We start from the raw sequence: 19,025 nt of genomic DNA, 5'->3' as shown, positions 1-19,025 counted from the left end.
CTGTTTAAAGTTATGGTTCAGATGGTTGTAAGCAAATGTTGAAATACAAAATAAGCAAGTCCACATTAAATTGTGGACTCAAATACATGGCTGCCTCACAGCACTGCCTCTCCATGCTCCAGGTCCCCAGAGCTGTATACTGATAAACATCTTCTGACAAGCCTGCAACATTGTGCAAATGAATAATTTGTGTTTCACAAAGAAGACATTAAAATGAGAACTAGGGAGAAATGAGGACATTCATCCCCCATCAGGACTTTGCACAAATACATAAACACCGTGAACAGAAAGCATCATAGAAAATAAAATAATGAGCAGCTACGAAGTGAGGATTCCAGGAAAAAATACTATGCTATCATGTAATTAATACCTTAATTGAGGCATTGCCTAATTTCAGGGTACTTAACTATACCTCCTTAATATTCCTTTCCTATACTGTTTGGCTGCATACATGACACACTGTTGCAACTCCAGTGTCTCTCACACTTGATTCTTAATATTTGGGACAGGTATTCATATGAATTGATAGAGATTTTTTGAGAATTAAGAATAGATACACTGCATTTAGTATGTACTCAGTTTCTAAAATGGAAGTGAAACAGACACGCCAGTTTTGAAAATTTTACCTAAGCAGTTATTCTTCTCTTGGAGATTCAAATGAAGGAAAGCGGCATAGGATTTCAGCAAAACTCACTCATTTTTTACACTTACACAAGATCTAACACATCGAGTCTTGTCTCCAGCTATGCCTGTTCTAAAAAGAAAAGAAAAAAATTACATAATGCAGGTTCCTTGCAGAATTTAATCCCCTGTTTTAATGCCCAGTCTTGTTCTGTTTACCCTTGTAGTGTCATAAATCGTAGATGTAGTTGTACATTCTTCCCGGCCTGTTTTCCTAAAGAGTGCTCAGTAAGTTAAATATGCATGAAATTAAAGGTACATTTTTAATATCATCTTTAAAGAAAATCCTCCAAATGCCTCCCCTCAAGAAAACACCACACCATTACTTAGGATTATCTATTTATTTATTTCAGTTAAAACAAACATACAATGTTTCATTGAAACTGTGCTGTTGGCCAACAGTCTAGCCAACAACTGCAGCTGTACTGCTGGCCTCTACCAATACGGTGGGTATTTACATATGTACACAGATGTACCGCAGGATGCCCGAATTTGGCAGCCTAACAAATAGGTTAGATCGCAAAGGCTGTTAACTTGCTGCATTCAGGAAATCGTAACATCCATGGTAAATCTTAGAGGAAAAGTATACACGAACCTGAACAATGCTTTCTATGGACCCAAGTGATTCCTGTGTTTATTGCAACATATACATTTGTAGTAAATACAGTCTTAGTGTTTTATTACACACCTTTGGTGTAACACACTTCTTCCATTTCTGTAAGCATTATACTTTGCTGTAAAAGGCTCTTTCCTTTGACAGTTGTTATACAGATGTACAACATGAACAACTCCTTGAAATGATGTTACAATCAGTAATGAGAGAGGAATATATACATAAATCCTGGATTCCAAAGCTACATTATATACATTATACTTACAGTATATACACACATACAATTTAATTTATGTACATAGACTATCATAAATATTGAAAAATAGGTTTAGTTTTAATGGATTAATGTTTTATAAATAACATGTTACATTTATGACTGAAATATCATGGAAGACAGTAATGTCTAACTGAGGTGACAAAACAGTGGTTTAATACTGAAGCTGCTCTTTTAGGTGGTTTGTAATGTATGTAACTTTAAACAGACAGGTTTGGAAAAAATAATAATTAAAAAATTCATATGTTGGAAATCAACCCAGCCAAGTGGAACTCAACTGTTGCAGGTGGAGAGTCAGTTATCAAATAATACGACACACAATGTATAATCTGGAAATTGCTACATTCAGAAAATTAATGACATGTACAATACCTTATGAGGTGTCATCACAAAAATCTTCCTCCTTTCTGGTTGTTGAGAAGGACTTTGTAGTAACTTCTCATTTACAACTCCTTCCTTTTCTATGGTTACTGTGAGAAAGGAGGCTATTTCTCACTTTCCTCCTTTTTGAATGCTAGCAAGGGAAACACTTCATCCCTTATGTGCTACAAATTGCTCAAAGGCAGACAACATTTTAATCCTCTTCCACCTTTGCACATTTGTGGAGGAAGAAGAAAAGCTGCCAAAGTACTGAGGAGGCATGTGCTCAGCACTTCTGTGGAGATCAGGTAACACGGGATAGTTAGCCATGGATGTACAGTACCTGAGGCAGAGAAGTACCTAAGGAGTGTTAGTCAGTGCTGACTCCAGGATTGTTAATTGCCAGTTGAGTACCACCAAACTAATAATACAAATAACACATGAGAAATCTAACTTCTCATTACAGTTTTACACTATAGACTTAAGTGACCAGTACTTACAGTCATGCAGAAGTATCAATACAAAATACCTGCAGTTGTTTTTCATAGATTTTAAATGGCTGGGCAGAGATTGACATTATTTGCCAAACACTATTGTTTAGGTTTGTTTGATTAATTCTATAAGAGCAAAAAAGTCTCAGGCACTGTTTAATCAATGGATTACAGGCCCTTAGTTATTCCCTCTGACACAAAGACTGAGCAGACCTTTGTAAATAATTTTTTAAAATATTGTGTCAGATGAAGATAGTTGACCACATTGCCATGATTATTTCATTAATAATCTCTCTCTAGGCTTTTGTACCCAATATTGCTGTGTTTGAGAACCTCTTATAAGCCAAGTACGCTGTTATACAAGTGTTATCTCTCTTCAACCTGGGATAAGAATGAAAGAGTAAACATGCACTAGAAACAAAATAGCTCATCACAACCATACAGCACCTGTTTCGTCAGCTAAGGCTCATAAGAAACCTATCTATCTCTGAAGCAAACAAGTATGAGATGACTATCCGGCCTATGAGGTTATCTTTAATACTACTATACAGTATAAATTGGAAGAGGAATCCCAGTTATGTGTGTGAAGAGAGTTTGTACCAAGCATGAAATATTGGTGCAGTTATTTTGTAGATTTGACTCAGAAACAGAATAGTCAAGTAATTCAAAATCCAATAATGGATGAGGAATTTGAGAAATACTGTACAGTTTTTGAGTATTATACAAGTAGTAGACTAATTTAGGACCTTTTTGGTTTCCTACAGTGTTTCAAGATATATTGGACAGAAAAAACCCTAACAGACATTGCTACAACTGAAAATGGACCTTATTAATAAAGGGAATTTGAGGAGGGAGTTTTGTATTAATGGCATCCTATGCTCCAGTGCCATTCAGTTTATATCTACAATAGGAAAAAAAACCAAAAAAAACAAAAAAGCAAAAATCCCAAACCCTGTTTTACTCAATTGCACTACTGAGTACCTCAAGAAGGGAAATGCCAATGCCATCTTTACAATTTTTAGATTACCTAAGCTTTTCTCAAATGTACCCATTTCTAAAAGGTGGGGTTTTTTAAAGCTTGAAAACTAGGGTTTCCACACCATTTTTGGGTAATAAGGTAACTGTAGTTACTTAAGTAAGCTGACAAATGATTTTCAGGATTATTTTCAATCTAATTTGAACTAGCTGAATTTCATGGGAAGCATTTATTATCAGAGTTTTGACCTGTTTTGGTCAAAACAGGTCAGAAGCATTTTAAAAACAAAATTTCTTCTTATTATCCCTCTACAGAATCATAAAATATACTGAATTGCAAGAGACCCATCAGGATCACTGAGTCCAACTCCTTGCCCTGCACAGGACAGCCCAAGAATCACACCATGTGTCCAATAGCATTGTCCAAACGCTTCTTGAACTCTGTCAGGCTTGGTGCTCTGACCACTTTCCTGGGGAGCCTGTTCCAGTGCTCAACCACCTTCTGGGTGAAAAACCTTTTCCCGATATCCAACCTAAACTTTCCCTGACTCAGCTTCATGCTGTGTCCTTGAGCCCTGTCATTGGTCATGAGAGTGAAGAGATCGAGAAAGTCAAACTATATTTAATAATTTAATTTAGGACACTGATTAAATATTCTTAATGAGTTTTTCTATGTTATTCTTTCCTTCTTTTTAGAAAAGTGTTTCTTACAGTCAAAATAGTGCTTTTGAGGTCCATAAGAATTTTTGGTACAAAAAATAAGTGTTTTTCTCTCTCTCTCTCTTTCTCTCTCTCATTGGTTATTTAAACACTTTGCTTTAAATTAAAGAGTTCTTTCTCACATCAAATGGTTCCATTAGGCACATTCAAGTAAAATAACAAAATATCCAAGTAACAATGACGAAAGCCAAACATGGCTTGATAAAAGTCTACAGAGAGTTCTGTCCATTCTCTGGAATGGAATAAAGTTGTCACTTCTGTCAGCCAGACACTCACATAGTTTGATGTTAATATCCACTTCCATCATGCAGAATAGTTTCTTAAAGACAGAGTTCAGATATTCTACAGTCAGAAGAACCATCAACAAAGAATCTGCCTTTCAAAGGAAGCTGAGTAGCTCATTTTCGTTCTCAGGAGGTATCTGAGTGAACACTGGCATCTGAAGTGGAGTGCTAGAGATTAAACCAGGGCAGTTAATGGCCATCAGATGTAACATTCTGGGTCCAGTCTAGAACAATCAGTGTCATACACCCAGTCATCACAATTATTCCACTTAGAAAGAAGAATGAAGCCTGAAAAAAAAGAAAACATAAAAGAAGTACTTCAGATTCTGCTATGATACTGTTGGTTATGCCATGATATACACCTATAAAGTCATACCTATATATAACAAAAATGCCATTGCTCATGAAGGACAAAGAGACAAGAGATCAAGTCAATGATAAGGAGCTACCTTTCTCATACTTGGGGTCATTTTTCAAATCAAAAAGTACTTTTTTTTCAATTTAGCAGACCTCACCCTCAACTAAGGAAAGTTAATGTAGCTGCTGATACCAGTCAGGCTATGCCACTGTGCTGACTTAACTCAGTATGTCTAAGATTTGATTCTGAGTCAGTATGTCTACGATCAGTAAGAGCACCAAGAACAGTCGGGATAAACCAAAAAGAGGTCAGCTTTTATGGGTTAAATGACATACATAAGTCTTAAAAGACTATTTAAAGACTGTTAAGCCTTTTTTAGTATAGCTGTTAAGGATATTCTGTTGAAATCTGGTTCTTATCAGAACGGAATGACCCAACTATTGTTGAGACTGGGGGCCAAGGGCTGAGAGAAGTCATTGAAGTGAACTGAGCCTTGTGATGGCCAGCCCCTCAGCTTCTTAATTCCTATGCAGCTCCCACATTTTAAATTAAGATAACATTAAATACCAATTTACTGACTACCTTCACCAGGACTTTGAAATTCTTAAATCATGAAGCAGAAAATCAATTTTTTTTTCTCTGAATTAGTAAACAAGTGTAATTACATATCTGTCTATACATACCCCAATCTTTTGCACTGATTTCATTGGTTCCTTCTTCACTAATTTGATATAGAAGGCAGAAGGAAGTATAAAGATCAGCATGGCAGCTGCAGAAGCACCTGTATAGAAAAAGCACAGAAAGAAATATTCATAAACAGGTAAACACACTTAAATTATATACAAATTGCCTTTTCTAAAATGTGAAAGACTGCTTGAACTGACAAGGGAATGCTTACCAATGAATCCAAAGATGTCTCGAATAGTAGGGACAAAGATAACAAGCACATTGGTAAATGCCAGAAGAGCAATTGTAATGGAACAATGACGCCACCATTTGAACTCCTTCCCTGCCCACAACAGCTGCGTAATGGAACTGCGGATCTTTTGAAGGGGGAGAAAAAAAAAAAAAGACAGTTTAGTCTTTATTGTGGAAGACAGTGACTGTCACCTGAGTTAGACCTTCCTTCTGAAAGGATTTTAATGTTATTTTCCTGAACACTTCATATTTTAATAGAACTCAAAATATGAAAGAATTTTTTTTTTAGATATTTACTTTCTGCACTTGAGAGGCAGCTCTATGTTTCTGGGTTTTTTTCCTCTTTTCAGTGATTTAGATTTTCAAAGCGCAGTCAGTAATGGAAAAAAAAAAAAACAAAGAAAAACACCTGTCTTGAATAAAAATAAATTCCAGGGAATTTTGTAACATCTATGGATGCTGCTCAACGATACACACCTAAATGGTCTGATTGTGTCCACAATGTATGTACAAAAACACGCTGACTTTTGTAAGCTGATAACACAACAGTGTAAATACTCTATATAAAGGGCCAGTCTGTTTCATTTTCCCAATTGACTTAATCTTACCAGGAAAACAATATAACTAAATGTATTTGTACCTGCTGCTTCGTAAATGTTGCATATTTATTTAAATTAACAGTATAGCTCTATTTCATCAAGCTTATTGGAATGAATTTCTGTTTTCAGTTAAGAGAAAAAATCTCTAAATTAATAAACAGGAGTTCCCAAATCAGTAAATGACTGTAGGAGTACAGGGGATGAAAATAAAAACTGGTAGTAAGACATAAAAAAAAAAAAATTACTTACCGGGAAAATAACTACAGGTACAGTGAGGGTTACAGCCATAAGAACAGCGAGACGCACAATAAGAAGGAGAACATCAGCACCCAGATAAGCAGAGTAGGTATGAAGCAGTTCTGGTTCGACTTTTCCTATAAAGAAAATAGTATTTTAATTAGATGTAGCTGATATACTTTTCAAACAACTGCTTCTGCTCTAAATTCTAAGCAAATTTTACAGTCACATCAATATGAATTGAAAGCCTTAAGAGCTCCTGTAAGCATGTCTCCATTTTACACAGGGAAGACTTGGAGGCATGGAATCTGTTTTAATCCAATTTTAATCCTGTGTCTTGGACCTAAGTCTACCACTGATCTCCTTTTGGGTGTGCCCTTACAGAAGCACTAAAAACACTCCCAACAAACAGTGTATACTTAGAACCCATAGTAAATGCCTTCTTGTTCTATCTTTAAAATAATACTGTGGTTTTGCAGAACATAAGTAATAATAATAAGCAGAGTAGGCAATATTCACCATAAAATGTCAGGTATCCAAAGAGAGCAGCCAATAAATACATGAGGAACATGGCAAAAAAAGATACATAGGATACATTCATCATTCTTTTACGGCTTCGGCTGTAAGGAAAAGAAACATTGTTAGTTGTGAGAACATACTGTTTCATACTACTTTGTTTGTTTAGTGGAATTATAGATATATCTCTAACATTTACCTTTTCAGTTCTTCATAAATAGGAAGAATTGCAGGATGGCAGACAAAAGAAAATGTTAGGATTGGGACAGCATAGACAGTCTGAAAAAAAAGTATATTTTGTAAGTATCTCAACAGACACTAAAAAATTAAGTTTAGAAATAATCATTTGTAGATTCTTCAGTTTTGACTTAGGCATTAGTTTATTTTTTGAAGAAGACTAGCTATTCTTTACACCAGAACCTTTAGAATAAATTAAGTTTGTGTTTTCTTAAACCCAGACCCTGAGGACCAAATCATCTCAAATGTCACTGAAGTCCATGCTGATCTGACTGTATCTGCTTTCAAAATTATGTTCTGTAACTCACAGGCTTAAGCCACTACAGCCTGATCTTGGTATTAGGTATTACACAAACTTCTCCATGTGTGGACATTCACCACTGCAATTGGGAGCATTCACGGCTCAAGAATTTGTGACTGGGAACAAGTCTATCCCAAACTCTGGCAAACACTTCCTATTTGCATGCTTTTACAATTTTATTTCCTTCATCTTCTTCTGCAATCAACTTTTTAAAATGCTTCACTAGCTTACTCGACCAAGGTTGAGAAATGCCGTGCTGAAGAATGAAAGATGTATTTTTTGCCACTCAAACAGGCACATCAAGCTCCGCTAATTTCTCTGTATTTGGAATGTGGAAACACCCAGTCCACATGAGGTAAACAGTGCCCAAGTCTACTGGAACAGAAAGTCTTAACACATCCCAAGTTTAGAACTGGGCAAATACTTGAAAGAAAAATGACCTAATTTATCTGCTATGTATTTAGTCTCAGTTATTTTCAACAGAGCGTTTGATTTCAGTCAGTTACCTGTGAATTGAAGATGAAATATTTTGGCTTGCACATATCATTTGTTATGTTTTCATTCACCAAAGGTGCTAGTGTTCCATTTAATAATGTTGCATTCATAATGTCACTGTCCATAGGACAAGGAATCTGAAACATCTTCCAAATTACCTAGAAATAAAGCCATGCATTTATTATTACTTTGACTAATGCAAGATGTGAAAATTTTCAGAAACTGTGTTTAATTTCACTTTGAAACACAGTTTTACAAGCACTGGATCTCAACAAGATTATACTTACAACAATCAGAAAGAAGACCATGCAAAGTAAGGAAAAGCCGCTGGTATAGCCCAAATACCCTGTGACCAAGAAAGGTAAAAAAAAAAAATCTAAGGTACAATAAACAGAAACACCATTCAAGTCAAAACATCATGACAAAATATATTCTATCAGTGATAGTTTTAGATTGTGATTTTCTTAGCGTTACACACAGAACTACTTAATTATTCATTGACTTTCCGCTAATCTCAACCCAGATCTGAAAATTCTGAAAGACATATTAGGGTCTGTACATACAGTGAGTCCATAGTATTCAACTTTTTAACTTATAAGAAAAAAAATGCGAACTAAAAAAAACCCACAGCAACAACTATATGAATTGTTTATTGTATAAGAAGAATGATTATACAGTTAATTCTTATAGCATGTGCTACTAGATAACTTAGCCTTTTCCCTTCTGTTTTCATTGATTTACTTAATTTCTAGAAATAGTAACTTGATAAATAAATTTGAGACACTCGATTATTAAGGTTCTGCTACAAGATTCTCTGTACAAATAAGTGTGTTAACTGAATTATTCACATATATAACTGAATTACAGCCATTTCAGAGAAAGCATCTGTTATGAATATTCTGCTGATGCTTGGGATCCAAAATGAAAAGACACTGCAAAGACAATTTAACTGCCCAGGGTCATCCCTATTCTTTGGAGACTCTTATAGGACAGCTAATAAAAATATTATATTATTTCACTATTGACCAAAAGAGGTCAAACTTTGTAATAAGAACAGAAAGTTACTGCTGACCTTGTTCTAAAGCCACCTATTTACTGTTCTTTCATTTTCCAAAAACATATCTGTAATTTAGGATACTCGTATTGATTAATTTTTTTCTTTTTTTCAAGTAGACTGATAGCAATTACCTATACACTAATTAGTCCCAAGAAACGAGTTTGGAAACAGTTGTTACTTCACATAGCATGAAGACTCAAACATTGTATCAATCCACTTCCCCACAGTATTTTCAATGTTTTTTTAATTTTGATTGCACTCTCCTGCTTACCTAAATTTTTCAGTAAGGACAGGGGAAGAATGAGGATGACAGACACCAGCAGCACTAAATAGTCACCATTGAGATACCATTCTCTGTAGAAAAAAAAATAATATTTTTAAGTAATCAAGTATTTAAAAATTACATTTTCAGTTTAGTCCTCACTCATCTTCTATAACATATGTCTCCTTAAAAATATGCACTACCTGATGTCACAAAGGATTAGTGTTCAATTTCTTTTATGGGCCTAATGCTCTACAATAGCTTCTTATCTCACCCCAAACCTGCATTGTGCCTTTCCTTTAGTGTCCTTTTATAAAAATAATATGTATCTGGAAGTCAGAAGACAGAAAATTAAATGACTGGTTAGAAAAAAAGTCAACTGGGATCAATCATGGAAAAAACAGTAATTTTCTTAAGTGTTGTCTCCCAGCTCTCCAGATGTATTAGAATATTGCAGAGCCCCAACAGGGTTTCCACTTTAAATGGAAATAAAATTCTGTTGGGTGCCCTGAGGGAGTTAAAGAAAAACAGGTGAGGGCTGAAGGTAAGGCAGTAGCTCAAGCCCACTGGCTGAGAAAACTCCAACAAGCACTGGGAGTCTCTTGGAGGCACATTTAGTCCCTTTCAGTAGGGAAGGCATGGTAAGAACCTCAGAATTTTTTTCCTTTGGAACATTTTTGCCACTTATTCCATAAGAAGCAGCAGCTATTTTTTGACAAAACATTTTGGAGCATTAGGAGATTAACATATTTTTTGAAACACAGAAAAACAAAGTTCTACAGGGTCATCCTATACGCTTTAAGCAATTAAAGTAATATTAAGCATTTATTCCCAAATATTAATATTTTACATCCTGTTATGGTGTCGTCTAACAGTATTTATTTTAAAATGCAATGTATACTATTGAGTTAAAAGAAAAATTATTTAATTGGAAAATTGTATATGCAAACATAATTGCTGAGATATAACCTTTTACATGGTAGTGGAAATACGAAATAATTAACTGACTTGCTCTGGATTTATGATGTAAATGCAGAACCAATTTGGTCATCTCTTTACTCAGTTTTATCTGGGATAACTAGATGTAGAAAGGACTATTTTAGAAACTTCAAATGTATAGGACATTAACATCATACACTTTTTTTTAAATGTAGTAGTCTTGTGGTAAATTTAAAAGAAATCACAGCACAGAGACTTTGCATTTGAATGTGAATGTCATAAGAATGTGCACTGTTATTGTGCATACCTCATAAAGAGGCTATCAGGACTTTCAGATCAAGGACTTCAAAGATTTTCTGTGTTAAAGAGTAAGAATGGGATTGTGCAACTTTAAATACAGCTAAGTATTTTAAAAGTTGCTAAACAAATTTTAATAATGGAGCTAGTATCTATGATATTGTCTCAGAATTTTCAGATCTTTTACAGTAAGCATTATTTTGGGACATTTAAACGGGTAAGTGCTTACATTTTAGGCACCAGGCTGCCAGAGTGGAATCCATGCCAATGGTAGCCACCCAGACTCCCCTAAGCAATGCATGGAGAGAGTCAGTTAAACGGGGTTCACAATTGCCAGAGCACTGAGAAAATATTTACTTTCAATCGGTGTACAGCTACCTAGTGCCAGCCAACAAGAAAACATTTAAAATACAGATCTTGATTTCTTAATTTTCTCTACCAGATTTGCAAAGCAGCAGCTGTATCCAGTGAGATTCACAGCCTTTAACTTTCCTTCTTGAACAATTTTGAATTCTTTACTGAAGATGGGACAGTTAAAAATATTTGCCTCCAAGCCCCCTTCTAAGTACTGGTTACTCCAGGGGCTTTCTTAAGAATTAAAAAATAAGGACTTGAATTCAGCCAAAGGAAAGAAATGAACCTTCCCAGCAAAGAATTTGTAAATATAACACTACTAAGTAGATGGGGTAGGTGCAGCATTCGAGTACATTTAAAAAAAAAAAAAAAAAAAGATGGCTAGCGTTGTTGTAACAGTATCTATCAGCAAGCTGTACGAACACCACCAAATGGCTTGAACACCCCTTGGGGAACACAGGCAGAAAAATGCCTACCTTCTGAACTCAGGCTTAGGTGTAAGTTGGAGTCTTGAGCTGCTCAGCCCTCTCAAGACTGGGACACTTCAGGACAAGGCACAGAAGTACAACTCTGAAGAGTGAGATTTATAGCACTTAACTCTATCCATCTGAACTCAGGCATCTTGTTTTTACACACCCTCTCAATACAGAGTGATATGATTAACTGTTCTGTGGAGATGCCCAAAACACGTGTCTAAGACAGGTGCGCTGAACTGACCACTACAGAGGATCACCCTTCTCCACTGATTATACAATGACCAGAGTAATGATGAGCTCAAAATCTAACTTTCAGAGGGTATGGTTAGATAAAATTAACCTTATCTGAGGCACCTATATTTAAAGCCAAGGATGAAAGCCACTCTGGAGTTAAGGTGTCTCCAGGGCTAGATGGCAAGGCATCCACCAGTTTAGTCTTGGGCATGGAAACTCTGGTTTAGGTCCCAGATTTAGTCCCCCTATCTTTTTGAGAACTTTTTTGTTGCTTAAGACATTCATTGCAAACTGCACCTTAATCTTATATTTAAACACTTCCCAAAATATTAACACTAGAAAACCAAATTAATCAGACCAAACCAGTTAGATGCAGTAAGAAAAAAACCAACAAAACAAAACCAAAACAAAAAAGCCAACCATAACCACATTTATCTTTCCTTAGAGTATGTACTGACTGGTACATACATTAACACTTACCTGATATTCTTTAGAGAACAGCTTTCTGTAATATGATGCGATACCTGTATTTTTCTACCCTTTTCCCAGGTCAGGCTGGGTCTAAATGAAGTGAAGCACTCAGGGGAAGGGAAAACTTACTGTATCTCTGTCTGAGTAAGAAGCTACCCTACGGTGTACCGAACGTGGTCTTCATATAAAAATATATACAGTCTCCGTATTTGTTTCTCCTAATAGTTTCTCTGATGAGGAGTTCTAACACCTACCCTGTAGTCTCTTCGATGTTCATAAATGTCTTGATGACCAATGGTAACTCATATTTCACTATGAAGAGGTAGCTTGACATAGCTGTAGGTGAATAACATCATAGATCATTACAAATATAGAATATGCCACACGATGCAAGAATCACATAACATGTTTCATAACTTCACTTGAACACAAGCGGTTAATGAACACATGTTGCGTGAAAGTAAGTCTCCACGAATAAGTAGGGAACAATTACTATTGACAGTACAGACATTTTAAGATCTTGTCCTCACCTCCAATGTTCTGCATTGTAATTGATCCAGAAGCAGCAAGTTTTCCAGCCATACCAAAAGCCTTCATTCCCAACTGTTCATACAATAAAGATCCTAAAAGAAAGCAGAATATTCCATTGGAAGGGTGTGTTTCACCAAGACACCATATGAAACAAATACCATGCCTGTAATATAGTAATTTGCCATACCTCCTTCATTGGCAGTCTTCAAAAGAAGATGCACTGAATACAAAGAAAATATTGAGACAAAAAGCAGGAGTATCCTGGGGAGAGAAAAACATGCAAATTTGTAATAGACATAAATGACTTATTGTAGCCCTATTAAATAAAGATGTATCAAACATAAGCATTATTCATATTAAAATATTACCTCGGAAAATGTAAATTCTAAGGTCAGCTAAAAGCATTTTGAAAACCTAATTAATGCCTCATTTAGAAAGGATTTGATACTAAATTGCATTTCAGAAGCATACAAAGAAATTCTAGTGCAAGATTAAACAACGCTTCTATTTAGTGTAAAGTGGCGTTAGCATCGCCAAGCTGTCAGGCTATTATAATTGGCTACATTTGATATAAATAACAAAGTATCAATGGGAATGGTGGTTGGGGGCGGTTGTATCCTTGTAAGACACTGTATTTCTCCTGTCCTCCTATCCTTGTTCAACAGTGTGTCATGCACCCATTGAATACAGTTGTGACTAACTGCAAGTGAAGACTATCTCTTGTTCTTAAAAGAAATCAGTTTTTCAGCTTAAGCCTATTTTATGTCTTTTTTAATGTAAAGATGAAACTGCAAAAGCCTTAAAGAATTGACTGAAAATTCAGACACATTGAGAGCTGTGTTTTTCAAATGGAAATATGTATCTATTGTCACTAAAAAAAAAAAAAAATTAAAAATTCTTTCCTCAAAAGTTAACTCTTCAGGTGTGCTTACATGGGAATTGCTAGTGGCTTGTTTATCTTTCCCACAGCTTTTACAGGCAATGCATGTTATTTCCAGAAGCACGTGTGAATCACCTAAAATGCAGATCTCTCAACAATTCTCTCCCTCAACAAATGCACCTTCTGGAGTGGCACGCTAGGGGGGACTTCTCAGCTGCTGAAGAACACAGTGGAAAATTACAATACATTCAAAAAACCCTCTGGTCCTTCTTATACCAGTACAAGCATTCTGCTTTACAAGAAACCTAAGAATCAGCATATCTGCTTAAAAATGGCAAGCTGCATTTAGCGCAATACCCTTTACATTTCCTTTTGTGACATTTTTAATGTTGGTGAAATTAGTAAATGCAGCACAAAAAAACAGAAACCAGAAGATTTGAGAAGAACTTCGCAGATCTGTACAGGGGATTCAGGAAACTTGTCTTATGGTGCTAATTTAAGACCAACACATGCACACAAATAAACCTATTTCTGACAGATAGAGGTTAACTAGGATTTTACTCAGCCATCAACTAGGAACAGCACAGCTGAGATGTGCTGTTACTTTATGTTACTTTAATGTACTTTTACATTACTTTAAAACAGCAGAGATCCCGGACCCCTCAGTCCTAACCTGGAATGGCTGCCTACAGTGTTGACAAGATCAGTCAGCAAATTCATCCTGAAGCTCACTCTGATTCTGGCTTCCAGACCATACTATTTATTTATTTAGTGCTGACACAAGTGACAAGTCACAGCACTGACACAAGTGATTCCACAGTCTTCGAAGAATTTACCGCCTTAATCAACTGCATCTGGATCTGAATCTATAACCTAGTTATTAAAGCATGCCTGTAATGCCCTCACTGTCATCATAAATCCTCAGTATCAGCAGTGATTAACTGCTTTCCTGCCTCAGGACTATACAAACTATACTAATTTTTAAAAGGTAACAAGTTTGTCTTTGAAACAGTCCTAATGTAAGTAAATCTGAAAGCAGTACCTGGACATGAAAGGCAACTGACGTCAGCACTCAATTGCTAAATTGACAGTTTTGAACATTTTTTCTGTAGGAAAAAAGGACCCATCAAGTCTGTTCAAATACCTTAAATTCTCTTTTTTCCTCTCCTCAGAGACATTCTAATGTGCATTATGCTGATTACATGTGCCGCAGAACATCTTTAGAGCATGAAACTGATGTGTTGAAATATAGAGTATCTATCTCTTCTGAATTCATGCTAAGTTGTTCATTCAGTTTATCATCATCATCGTAAGTGAAAATCTTAGTAAAAGATAAACAAATCACCATATACTTTAAATAAAACCCTTCAGATCAGAACTTTATACCTTAGTATACCTTAGTTTCCTCAGAAAATCTGAATCCCACCCTGATACACTCTGAAACATCTGGAAGTAACCTACTTTCTAGAAATGTGGCAACAGAGTCAGAGAAATTTCCAACTAAACATTATTCTTCACATGTTCTTCAACATTCAGCACATTTATCCATTTCCAGGATAAAAGCACGAAGTTCCTTTAAACATATCCATGGATACTCATTTGCAGCCAAACCGCTGATGTTACATGTCATGTGTGCTGAACTGCCTTCGATACACGGAAAATGTAGTTTCCCAAGATGACTGAAAGCACTGTACATAATTTGTACAGTTTTCTCATGTAATTTCCAACTACATTACTACAGTCTATCTTACACCTGAAAGCTTTTGCCAATGTAGATGTATCAATAAAGATATGATGGTTATTCCACATTCCTCCCTGGCAGGCAGACAGCAATTTTTTGGTGTAAATGAAACCAGTTCCCTGAATTGAGTAAAAGCATAGCAATAAAAAGGATTTCTTTATTGGTGTAAGTACATTGTAAGTCTGTAGGCACAATGATATCGGTTGAGAAGAAGGATATTACGTCCCTGACTGGGACTTGGATAGCAGAACTTTCAAGGGAATTTTATCAGTTTTTCATGAAAAAACTACAACTAGGTAAAGTACTGTAAAATATTTCTGTGGGTTGTAGAACTTGCAATGAAGCTGCTTAATTTTTGCAAATCCTTCTGAATGTATCACAGTCTTTAAATTTAAAACAAGCCATAAATCCTAAAATGCAATTCTGCACCTATGGAAACGATTGGATGTTTTCTAGAGCTCATATTCTTACACCAAGTATTTTTCCATTAGGAATTACACAGCAGATTTTTTTTTTTTTGATGAACCAAAAGATACTTACACAAAAAGAGCAATTCCAGTGTTAGCCATGGCAAAAGAAAGACCAAGGATGCCACTACCCACAATAGCATTGCTCAGATTAAATACTGACATTCCAAAGGAAGTAGTACCCGGATGCTGAGAAAAGGGAGACAGGTAATAATTAATAGAAAGTTATTACTCATCTCAGAATTAAAACAAATATAATTTTGGCAATACATTTCTGTTTATTTATTTGAAACGTCATTGCTTATATACTTACATACTGAGTTTCATATTTCTTCTTTCCAAGATTGGAGTCGAGCAAGAAATTTTGATTTTCTGGATCAATATCTGCATAGTGGCTGCAAAACAACATTGGATCGTTAGTGACTGTCACGGGCAACTGGCATATTCACTTCCCATTCAGCACTTCCAATACATTTCAAAGGAAACGAGCAAATTGACGAACAGCCCCAAAAGAACCACCCCACCTGCCGCTCTGTCAGCGCACGGAGCGTCGCGCCCGTCTCCGCCCGCAGTCATTCCCGTGTTTCCGTGTGCCGACGAACACGGGGCACCACCGGGTGCCCGCCTGGGTGCCGCCCGTGGCCGGTGCCGCGGAGCCCGCTCACCTCTTCATGGCGGCCGGCTTGGTGGGGTACGGGTAGCTGAAGTCGTTGCTGTTGGAGCTGTAGCTGGAGCTGTCCTCGTCGGGGGAGATGTTGAACTTGCCCATCTCGGCGCTGCTCATGCTGGCGGGGCCGCTCTTTTGTCCTTGCCGGCGGGACTCGCCGCGCCTGCGGAGGGGGCGGGAGGCGACGTCAGTGCCGCAGCGGGCGCGCGCCCGTCACGTGGCCGCGCGGCCCCCGCCCGCCGCCGAGTGGAAAAGTACCAGGCGCGCGGGGCGGGGGGCGCGCGGACAAAGGTGAGAGCGCGCGGGGCGGGGGCGGCGCGGCCGGACCGCGCTGGGAACGGCCCGGGCAGCGGCACCGCCGCGCTGCGCTGTCCTCCCTCCCTCCCCGGCACCCCCCGCCTCCCCGCCCCGATAGCGGAGCGCAGACTGATGCAACACCGACGGGTGATTGTCACATAGGCTGCCGGAGCCTCCCGCCCCGCGGCTGTCCCTGTGTTTACCTCCCTCCTCCCCGCGGCGACGCCGCGCATCCCGGCGTTTTCAATGGAAAAACGCAAATCGGTCGCGGGACTGCGTCGCGCCGCAGTCGCTCTGCGGGTTTGCCACCTTTCCGGGATGCAGCGGCAGCGCGTCCCTATACTCGTCCCGGCGGAGCCCGGCGGGGTCTTGGCGACAAGCCTGGGCGCTGCCGCCGTACAAGGCGCGAAGGACGAGCCGCGCTCCGTCTGGAAAGTCCCCCCGTTCCTCCTGGCGGCCCGGTAACAGCCGGCCCCTGCCGTACCTTCTGCGCAAGAGCTTGAAAGCGAGTTTTTTCTCCCGAAGCCTCGAAATAAGGAGATGCTCCTCTCTCTGCTGCTGCTTCTTGCAAGGGAAAAAAGCCCTTAACTATAAAACGTCAGCGAAAACAAACCCTAAATAAACAAAGGTAGAAAAAAAATCACGTAAAAAACCCCAGCGGTATCAAAGGGAAAGAAAATATTGCGTCCGTGGGGCTCCGACGTCTCTCACGATCTGACGGCCCCCTCGGGGCGCCGCCGCTCTTCACGCAGGAATGTGGGCGCGTCATCCGAGGGGCGCGGCGTCCGCCCGCCGCCGCACCGCCCCCGCCCTGCCCGACTGACCCCCTGCCGCCGCCCGGGCAGGGGCTGGGGGGGCATCCGCGGCGGGGCGGGCGCCTCCGACTGAGGGGTGGGAGCTGGTCGCCGGTGTGTGCCCGGCGGGGGTCGGGAGCGGGGTCGTAGCACATATGAGCCGCGCAGCTCTCCCGTGTTTACACTGGGGGCACTGGTTTACACGGCGGAGACAGGACGCTGCGGTGCTTGTCAAGAGCGCCCTGCCTGAGAGGTGCTTCCACCGGCCCGGTGCAGCATCCGCAGCGTTACTGCAGCACCGGGTGGTTACCGGCTTCACCCAGGGCCGCCTCTCCGTTTCCACCCCGCGCCTGCCTCTGGCGCGCTGCCGAGCTCCGGCGCTGGCGTTTCCCAGTGGCTGGGTGCGTGGCAGGAGACGAGGTGCTACCGACCCATCATAGTTCCTCGCTGCAGTCACTCCCTATTTTTAACACATGAGCAAGCAGCGGTGCATGTGCAAGCCTAGACCCCGGTGGCAGCCGACAGGCTTCCCGAACGTTTCCTCCGGGAATGACGGCCTCCCCCTGGTGATGCGATTTACGATATACCCCACTGTAGGGAAGAGAGGGGGTAACAACATCCTGCTTCCTCTTCCTCAGGTAACCGCTCCAGAAAACTTGGAGGGCTTTGCTACTTGGTCCTCCGTGGAAGTGGGCGGCGGCTCTTTACTGTCCGCCCTAGCCTCTTACACACACGCTGCAAGGCCACAGCTCCGGAGGAGTCTCGGCGCGGGTAGTGGGGGCCCATTTGGCTGCTGTCTCTAGAGGAGCCAGGAGTTGCAAGGCAGCCTCTCCCCTCCCCAGCTCCTGACCCCCCCCCGGTAGCAACGCACTCCCACGCCAATCTGGTGCTGCCAGCCTCGAGCGTGTAGGATGCCCAGCCACTGAGTTGTTTGGCCCCTCTAGGTTATCGCCCTCCCTCCCTCCTTCGCTGCGAGAGCACGTGGAAGTTGCGAGCGGCGCTTCCTGGCTGCTGTCCCGGCGGCGGGGCGGCCGCAGGGACACGGGATCAGCTCACACCTTCGAGGGGCAGCGAGCCCTCACCACCCCTACCCGCTCCTGGCCCCACTGCAGTGCCTGCGGCTCTGCCGGGGGACGAGGCTGCCCTGGGGTGGGACAGGCGGGACCACCGGTGGCTCTGCCGCGGCCCAAGGCGGCGACACCCGCCCGTACCAGCCGCAGAACGTTCTGGAGCGCCCCCGCCACAGCTGGGATGGGGGGCGGGCGGTGGAAGCGAGGAAGGGGCGGGGACCGGCGAGGGCACGCGCAGGAGATGCAGAAGCCGAAAATTTTCCATCACTGCAGTGGTACCCCCGCCCCCATCCGGCGCGGCGCGTCATGCTCCCCCCCCGCTGCAGCCCGGCGGGGCGGAGCAGGAGCGGGCGGGATACGCTGCGGCGCCTTCCCGCGCAGCCCCGGGGGGCGGAGGGGCGGCGGGGTCGCACCTGCTTCCGCGGTTGT

General features: G+C 40.4%; 1 protein-coding gene across 2 annotated transcripts; it reads right to left on the bottom strand.

Annotated features, from left to right (window-relative positions):
• Positions 1–4,242: 4,242 nt before the first annotated feature.
• On the bottom strand, positions 4,243–17,471 carry SLC38A2 (solute carrier family 38 member 2). Of its 2 annotated transcripts, XM_017829165.1 has the most exons (16): positions 17,217–17,471; positions 16,434–16,598; positions 16,082–16,163; positions 15,842–15,957; positions 12,868–12,941; positions 12,680–12,772; positions 12,404–12,485; positions 9,388–9,470; positions 8,347–8,405; positions 8,071–8,217; positions 7,226–7,305; positions 7,030–7,130; positions 6,523–6,647; positions 5,655–5,799; positions 5,440–5,537; positions 4,243–4,686 (listed from the first exon to the last, which is right to left on the bottom strand). In XM_017829165.1, exons 2-16 carry the CDS (start codon positions 16,550–16,552, stop codon positions 4,588–4,590), a joined length of 1,503 nt encoding a protein of 500 aa, XP_017684654.1. In that variant the 5' UTR covers positions 16,553–16,598; positions 17,217–17,471; the 3' UTR covers positions 4,243–4,587. The 2 variants fall into 2 exon arrangements, with proteins under 2 accessions (XP_017684654.1, XP_017684655.1); XM_017829166.1 differs by lacking the exons at positions 16,434–16,598; positions 17,217–17,471 and adding an exon at positions 16,293–16,311.
• Positions 17,472–19,025: the final 1,554 nt, after the last annotated feature.

Source organism: Lepidothrix coronata, unplaced genomic scaffold (assembly GCF_001604755.1).
Source record: "Lepidothrix coronata isolate B3197 unplaced genomic scaffold, Lepidothrix_coronata-1.0 Scaffold159, whole genome shotgun sequence".
Lineage (NCBI taxonomy): Eukaryota > Metazoa > Chordata > Aves > Passeriformes > Pipridae > Lepidothrix > Lepidothrix coronata.
Note: the sequence above shows the minus strand (reverse complement) of the source record. Positions and strands in the feature narration are given on the sequence as shown.